The sequence below is a fragment of the Poecile atricapillus genome, unplaced genomic scaffold (assembly GCF_030490865.1).
Source record: "Poecile atricapillus isolate bPoeAtr1 unplaced genomic scaffold, bPoeAtr1.hap1 scaffold_352, whole genome shotgun sequence".
Taxonomy (NCBI): Eukaryota; Metazoa; Chordata; class Aves; order Passeriformes; family Paridae; genus Poecile; species Poecile atricapillus.
The window spans coordinates 23,439-31,834 of NW_026709149.1; the positions used below are offsets into that span (position 1 = coordinate 23,439).

Here is an 8,396-nt window from a genome sequence, read left to right on the forward strand (position 1 = left end):
TCTCTCCCAGTATAAACCAGTCTCTCCCAGTATGAACCAGTCTCTCCCAGTAAGAACCAGTCTGTCCCAGTATAAACCAGTCTCTCCCAGTAAGAACCAGTCTCTCCCAGTATGAACCAGTCTCTCCCAGTAAGAACCAGTCTCTCCCAGTATGAACCAGTCTCTCCCAGTAAGAACCAGTCTCTCCCAGTAAGAACCAGTCTCTCCCAGTATGAACCAGTCTCTCCCAGTAAGAACCAGTCTCTCCCAGTAAGAACCAGTCTCTCCCAGTATGAACCAGTCTCTCCCAGTAAGAACCAGTCTCTCCCAGTAAGAACCAGTCTCTCCCAGTTTATTGTGGGGGAGGGGCGCCCGCCGTGCCCGGGGTGGGGGAGGGGCGGCTCCTCGCTCCGGGGGGGCCCTGGGGAGGGAAGGGGGGGAGGGGTACGGGGGGCACAGAGGCCCCCAGCACCCCCCAGTTCAAACTGGGACAAACTGGGAACCCCCTGACCCCAAACTGGGACCCCCTGCACCCCCCCAGTCCAAACTGGGACAAACTGGGACAAACTGGGAACCCCCCGACCCCAAACTGGGACAAACTGGGAACCCCCTGCACCCCCCCAGTCCAAACTGGGACAAACTGGGACAAACTGGGAACCCCCTGCACCCCCCCAGTTCAAACTGGGACAAACTGGGAACCCCCCGACCCCAAACTGGGACAAACTGGGAACCCCCTGCAGCCCCCCAGTTCAAACTGGGACAAACTGGGACAAACTGGGAACCCCCTGCACCCCCCCAGTCCAAACTGGGACAAACTGGGACAAACTGGGACAAACTGGGAACCCCCTGACCCCAAACTGGGACAAACTGGGAACCCCCTGCACCCCCCCAGTTCAAACTGGGACAAACTGGGAACCCCCTGACCCCAAACTGGGACAAACTGGGAACCCCCTGCACCCCCCCAGTTCAAACTGGGACAAACTGGGAACCCCCTGCACCCCCCCAGTTCAAACTGGGACAAACTGGGAACCCCCTGCACCCCCCCAGTTCAAACTGGGACAAACTGGGAACCCCCCGACCCCAAACTGGGACCCCCCACACACCCCCCCAGTCCAAACTGGCCCAAACTGGGAACCCCCTGCACCCCCCCAGTTCAAACTGGGACAAACTGGGACAAACTGGGAACCCCCCGACCCCAAACTGGGACAAACTGGGAACCCCCTGCACCCCCCCAGTTCAAACTGGGACAAACTGGGACAAACTGGGAACCCCCCGACCCCAAACTGGGACAAACTGGGAACCCCCTGCACCCGCCCAGTTCAAACTGGGACAAACTGGGAACCCCCTGACCCCAAACTGGGACAAACGGGGAACCCCCTGCACCCCCCCAGTTCAAACTGGGACAAACTGGGAACCCCCTGACCCCAAACTGGGACAAACTGGGAACCCCCTGACCCCAAACTGGGACCCCCCACACACCCCCCCAGTCCAAACTGGCACAAACTGGGATCCCCCCGACCCCACCCCAGCCCAAACTGGGAGCCCCCGACTACTGGGAGACCCCCCCCCCCATACTGGTCTGTACTGGTCCCCCCCACCCCATACTGGTCTGTACTGGGACCCTCCCCCCCCCCATACTGGTCTGTACTGGTCCCCCCCCCCCCATACTGGTCTGTACTGGTCCCCCCCCCCCATACTGGTCTGTACTGGGAGCCCCCCCCCATACTGGTCTGTACTGGTCTGTACTGGTCCCCCCCCACCCATACTGGTCTGTACTGGTCTGTACTGGGACCCTCCCAGCCCATACTGGTCTGTACTGGGAATCCCCCCCCCCCATACTGGTCTGTACTGGGACCCCCCCAGCCCATACTGGTCTGTACTGGGAGCCCCCCCCCATACTGGTCTGTACTGGACCCCCCCCCCCCATACTGGTCTGTACTGGTCTGTACTGGTCCGTACTGGGAGCCGCTGGTGCCGTTCCGGGGGCTCCGGGAGGGGCCGGGGGGGTCCCGGGGGGGCCACGAGTCCATAAAGAGCCTCGGCCAGAGCCTGGGGGGGCACAGGGCACGGGAGCACCCCAAAAAACACCCCAAAAACACCCCAAAAACACCCCAAAACACCCCAAAAACACCCCAAAAACACCCAAAAACACCCAAAAACACCCCAAAACAGCCCCAAAACACCCCAAAACACCCCAAAAACACCCCAAAAACACCCCAAAACACCCAAAAACACCCCCGGGACCCCAAAAACACCCCAAAAATAACCCAAAACACCCCAAAAACACCCAAAAACACCCAAAAACACCCCAAAACACCCAAAAACACCCCCGGGACCCCAAAAACACCCCAAAACACCCCAAAAACACCCCAAAACACCCCAAAAACACCCCAAAAACACCCAAAAACACCCAAAACACCCCAAAAACACCCAAAAACACCCCAAAAACACCCCAAAACACCCCAAAAACACCCCAAAAACACCCCCGGGACCCCAAAACACCCCCGGGGACCCCCCAAACACCCCGGGACCCCCCCAAACCCTCCGGGGACCCCCCAAAATCCCAGGGAGCCCCCAAAACCCCCCCGGGAACCCCCAAACCCAGCAGGGACCCCCCAAAACCCCCGGGGGACTGGGGAGGGGTCCTGGGGTGATTTTGGGGGTCCCGGGTTGATTTTGGGGGGCCCCGGGGGTCTCTGGTGATTTTGGGGGTCCCCAGGTTGATTTGGGGGTGATTTTGGGGGTCCCGGGGGTGGTTTTGGGGGTGATTTTGGGGGTCCCCGGGGGGTCCCGGGTTGATTTGGGGGGGATTTTGGGGGTCCCGGGGTGGTTCTGGGGGTGATTTTGGGGGTCCCCAGGTTGATTTGGGGTGATTTTGGGGGTCTCGGGGTGGTTTGGGGGTGATTTTGGGGGTCCCAGGTTGATTTTGGGGGTCCCGGGGGTGTTTTTGGGGTTGATTTTGGGGGTCCCCGGGGTGGTTTTGGGGGTCCCGGGGGTGGTTTTGGGGGTGATTTTGGGGGTCCCCGGGGGGTCCCCGGGGGTGTTTTTGGGTTGATTTTGGGGGTCCCGGGGGTGTTTTTGGGGTGATTTTGGGGGTCCTGGGGTGGTTTTTGGGGTGATTTTGGGGGTCCCGGGGTGTTTTTGGGGTGATTTTGGGGGTCCCGGGGGTGTTTTTGGGGTGATTTTGGGGGTCCCAGGTTGATTTGGGGTTGATTTTGGGGGTCCCGGGGGTGTTTTTGGGGTGATTTTGGGGGTCCCGGGGTGGTTTTTGGGGTGGTTTTGGGGGTCCCGGGGTGGTTTTGGGGGTGATTTTGGGGGTCCCGGGGTGGTTTTTGGGGTGATTTTGCGGGTCCCGGGGTGGTTTTGGGGTGATTTTGGGGGTCCCAGGGTGTTTTTGGGGTGATTTTGGGGGTCCCGGGTTGATTTGGGGGTAATTTTGGGGGTCCCCCGGGGATCCCAGGTTGATTTTGGGGGTCCCCGGGGGGTCCCCGGGGGTGTTTTTGGGTTGATTTTGGGGGTCCCCGGGGTGTTTTTGGGGTGATTTTGGGGGTCCCGGGGGTGTTTTTGGGGTGATTTTGGGGGTCCCGGGGGTCTCTGGTGATTTTGGGGGTCCCGGGTTGATTTGGGGGTGATTTTGGGGGTCCCAGGGTGTTTTTGGGGTGATTTTGGGGGTCCCGGGGTGATTTTGGGGGTCCCCGGGGGTGTTTTTGGGGTGATTTTGGGGGTCCCGGGTTGATTTTGGGGGTCCCGGGGTGGTTTTTGGGGTGATTTTGGGGGTCCCAGGTTGATTTTGGGGGTCCCGGGGGTGATTTTGGGGGTCCCGGGTTGATTTGGGGTTGATTTTGGGGGTCCCGGGGTGGTTTTTGGGGTGATTTTGGGGGTCCCGGGGGTGTTTTTGGGGTGATTTTGGGGGTCCCAGGGTGTTTTTGGGGGTCCCGGGGGTGTTTTTGGGGTGATTTTGGGGGTCCCGGGGGTCTCACCTGCAGCGCTCGCAGCAGCCTCGTCCCCAGCCCGATGGCGGCGCTGGCCGAGGCGGCCCCGAGGGCGGTGACACCGCGCGTCACCCCCCGGGTCACCCCCAGGGTCACCCCCCCGGGACCCCCCCCCAGCACCGGCAGCAGCAGCAGGTCCCGGAGAGCCCGCCCTGAGGGGACAGGGGACACTGGGGGGACATGGGGACACTGGGGACACTGGGGGGACATGGGGACATGGGGACATGGGGACACTGGGGACACTGGGGGGACATGGGGACACTGGGGACAGCTGGGGACATGGGGACATGGGACATGGGGACACTGGGGACACTGGGGACAGCTGGGGGACACTGGGGACACTGGGGACACTGGGGACATGGGGACACGGGACATGGGGACAGCTTGGGGACATGGGGACACTGGGGACAGCTGGGGGACAGCTGGGGACACTGGGGACATGGGGACATGGGGACATGGGGACATGGGGACAGCTGGGGACACTGGGGACAGCTGGGGACACTGGGGACATGGGGACACTGGGGACATGGGGACACTGGGGACAGGGGGACACTGGGGACACTGGGGACACTGGGGACATGGGGACAGCTGGGGACATGGGGACACTGGGGACACGGGGACATGGGGACAGCTTGGGGACACTGGGGACAGGGGACACTGGGGACAGCTGGGGACATGGGGACATGGGGACATGGGGACACTGGGGACACTGGGGACATGGGGACATGGGGACACTGGGACACTGGGGACATGGGGACAGCTGGGGGACACTGGGGACACTGGGGACACTGGGGGACATGGGGACACTGGGGACACTGGGGACATGGGGACACTGGGACACTGGGGACACTGGGGGACATGGGGACAGCTGGGGACATGGGGACACTGGGGACACGGGGACATGGGGACACTGGGGACACTGGGGACACTGGGGACATGGGGACATGGGGACATGGGGACACTGGGGACAGCTGGGGACACTGGGGACATGGGGACATGGGGACACTGGGGACACTGGGGACATGGGGACAGCTGGGGGACAGCTGGGGACATGGGGACACTGGGGACACTGGGGACACTGGGGACACTGGGGACACTGGGGGACATGGGGACACTGGGGACACTGGGGACACTGGGGACACTGGGGACAGCTGGGGACAGCTGGGGACATGGGGACATGGGGACATGGGGACACTGGGGACACTGGGGACACTGGGGACAGCTGGGGACAGCTTGGGGACATGGGGACACTGGGGACACTGGGGACACTGGGGACATGGGGACACTGGGGACATGGGGACAGGGGGACAGCTTGGGACATGGGGACATGGGGACATGGGGACACTGGGGACACTGGGGACAGCTTGGGGACACTGGGGACACTGGGGACACTGGGGACACAGGGACAGGTGACACTGGGGACAGGTGACACTGGGGACAGGTGACACTCACAGAGCCGCAGCACGGCGTGCACTGGTGCCACCCCCCCCAGCAGCCCCGGCAGTTGGTGACACCGAATGTCCCGGAGCCACTCGGACACCGCGTAGGACACGACACGGCTGAGACCCAACAGCCTGAGGGGACACAGGGACACAGGGGACACAGGGGACAGGGACAGGGGACACAGGGGACAGAGGGGACACAGGGGACAGAGGGGACACAGGGGACAGAGGGGACACAGGGGACACAGGGGACAGAGGGGACACAGGGGACACAGGGGACAGAGGGGACACAGGGACACAGGGGACACAGGGGACAGGGACAGGGACAGGGGACACAGGGGACACAGGGGACACAGGGGACAGGGACAGGGACAGGGGACAGGGACAGGGGACAGGAACAGGGGACAGGGACAGGGACACAGGGGACAGGGACAGGGGGACAGGGGGACAGGGACAGGGGACAGGGACAGGGGACAGGGGACAGGGGACAGGGACAGGGGGACAGGGACAGGGGACAGGGGGACATGGTGAGTTCGGGGACACGCAGGACCCCCCAGGTCCTCACCAGCCCCTTTGGTCTCTGTCCCCGCTGTCCCCCCCTGTCCCCTGTCCCCGCTGTCCCCTGTCCCCGCTGTCCCCTGTCCCTGTCCCTCCCCTGTCCCCAGTGTCCCCTGTCCCACCCCTGTTCCCTCCATCCCCTGTCCCCTGTCCCTGTCCCCTGTCCCCTGTCCCTGTCCCCCAGTGTCCCCTGTCCCCAGTGTCCCCCAGTGTCCCCAGTGTCCCTGTCCCTGTCCCACCCCTGGCGGTGGCAGAGTCTCTTCAGCCGCAGTTGGGAGCAGTTGAGCCGCGCGAGCCCGATCAGGATCCCGGCCAGGGCACCCTGGGGACAGAGGGGACATCAGGGGACAGCAGGGGACCGCAGGGGACATCAGGGGACATCAGGGGACAGCAGGGGACATCAGGGGACAGAGGGGACATCAGGGGACATCAGGGGACAGCAGGGGACAGCAGGGGACAGCAGAGAGGGGACATCAGGGGACAGAGGGGACATCAGGGGACATCAGGTGACAGCAGGGGACAGCAGAGAGGGGACATCAGGGACAGAGGGGACATCAGGGGACATCAGGGACAGCAGGGGACAGCAGGGGACAGCAGGGGACAGCAGGGGACAGCATGGGGACAGCCAGGGGACACCATGGGGACACGATGGGGACAGCACAGGGACAGCACGGGGACACCATGGGGACAGCACGGGGACAGCACGGGGACACCAGGGGACAGCAGGGGACACCACGGGGACACCATGGGGACAGCACGGGGACAGCACAGGGACAGCACGGGGACAGCACGGGGACACCATGGGGACACCATGGGGACAGCACGGGGACACCAGGGGACAGCACGGGGACAGTGGCACCGGGAGGAGCGGGATGTGGGGTTGTCACCTCCAGGTCCCCTCTGTCCCCCCCAGCCCCCGGCCCTGTCACCTGCTCCATGGTGACGCGCTTGCCGCGGTAATCCAGCCAGACGGGGACATCGGCCGTGAAACGGAACTCGCTGGGGACAGGGACAGTCCTGTCACCTTGGGGACAGCTTGGGGACAGCTTGGGGACAGCTTGGGGACATCCCCGGGGACAGGGACAGCCCCGTCAGCTTGGGGACAGCTTAGGGACAGCTTGGGGACATCCCCGGGGACAGGGACAGCCCCGTCAGCTTGGGGACACCCCGGGGACAGCTTGGGGACAGGGACAGCCCCGTCAGCTTGGGGACAGCTCGGGGACAGCCCGGGGACAGCTCGGGGACAGCTCGGGGACAGGGACAGCCCCGTCAGCTTGGGGACAGCTCGGGGACAGCCCGGGGACAGCTCGGGGACATCCCGGGACAGCCCCGTCAGCTCGGGGACAGCTTGGGGACAGCTCGGGGACATCCCCGGGACAGCCCCGTCACCTTGGGGACATCCCGGGGACATCCCGGGGACAGCCCCAGGGACAGCCCCGTCACCTTGGGGACAGCTTGGGGACACCCCGGGGACAGCCCGGGGACAGCTCGGGGACAGCCCGGGGACAGCCCGGGGACAGCTCGGGGACAGCCCCAGGGACAGCCCGGGACAGCCCCGTCCCTCCCGCTGTACCCTCGTGTCCCCCCCCGTGTCCCCTCCGTGTCCCTCCCGTGTCCCCCCCATATCCCCCCATGTCCCCCCGTGTCCCCCCCCTCATGTCCCCTCCATGTCCCCCCGTGTCCCCCCCGTGTCCCCCCATATCCCCCCGTGTCCCCCCCGTGTCCCCCCCGTGTCCCCCCCATATCCCCCCCATGTCCCCTCCGTGTCCCCTCCATGTCCCCCCGTGTCCCCCCCGTGTCCCCACCGAAGTAGATCGGGGGGGTCTCTGCCTCAGTTTCCTCATCCGGGGGCGGCTCCGGCCAGGGGGGGACCCCGACCCCAGGGGGGGCTGCAGAAGTGGGGGGAGGGGTCAGTGAGGGGACCCCAAAATCCCCTCGGCCCCCCCCGGTGCCAGCCCCTCCCCCCCCCGAGCCGCGGTACCGGGCGGGGGTCCCGGGGGGGGGCTCAGGTGGGCGATGAAGCCGCTGGCGAAATCCCTGAGGAAAATCAGCGCGTCCTGGGGGGGCGAGGGCACCGTGAGACCCCCAAAAACACCCCCAAAACAGCCCCAAAACACCCCAAAACCACCCCCAAAACACCCGAAAAACAGCCCCAAAACATCGCCAAAAACACCCCTAAAAACACCCAAAAATACACCCCAAAACAGCCCAAAACACCCCCAAACAGCCCCAAAATATCCCCAAAACACCCCAAAAACAGCCCCAAAAACACCCCAAAAACACCCCCAAAACAGCCCCAAAACAGCCCCAAAACACCCCAAAAACACCCCCAAAACAGCCCCAAAACACCCCTAAAAACACCCCAAAAACACCCCAAAACCACCCCAAAAACAGCCCCAAAAACACCCCCAAAACAACCCCAAAA

The 8,396-nt window shown here is 64.1% G+C and overlaps 1 protein-coding gene across 1 annotated transcript; it reads right to left on the minus strand.

Annotated features, from left to right (window-relative positions):
• Positions 1-316: 316 nt before the first annotated feature.
• LOC131574494 (autophagy-related protein 2 homolog A-like) lies at positions 317-6,980 on the minus strand. The gene is made up of 6 exons (XM_058828965.1): positions 6,901-6,980; positions 6,211-6,293; positions 5,424-5,545; positions 3,960-4,123; positions 1,939-2,028; positions 317-400 (listed from the first exon to the last, which is right to left on the minus strand). The coding sequence occupies exons 1-6, from the start codon at positions 6,907-6,909 to the stop codon at positions 332-334; spliced, it is 537 nt and encodes a 178-aa protein (XP_058684948.1). The 5' UTR covers positions 6,910-6,980; the 3' UTR covers positions 317-331.
• Positions 6,981-8,396: the final 1,416 nt, after the last annotated feature.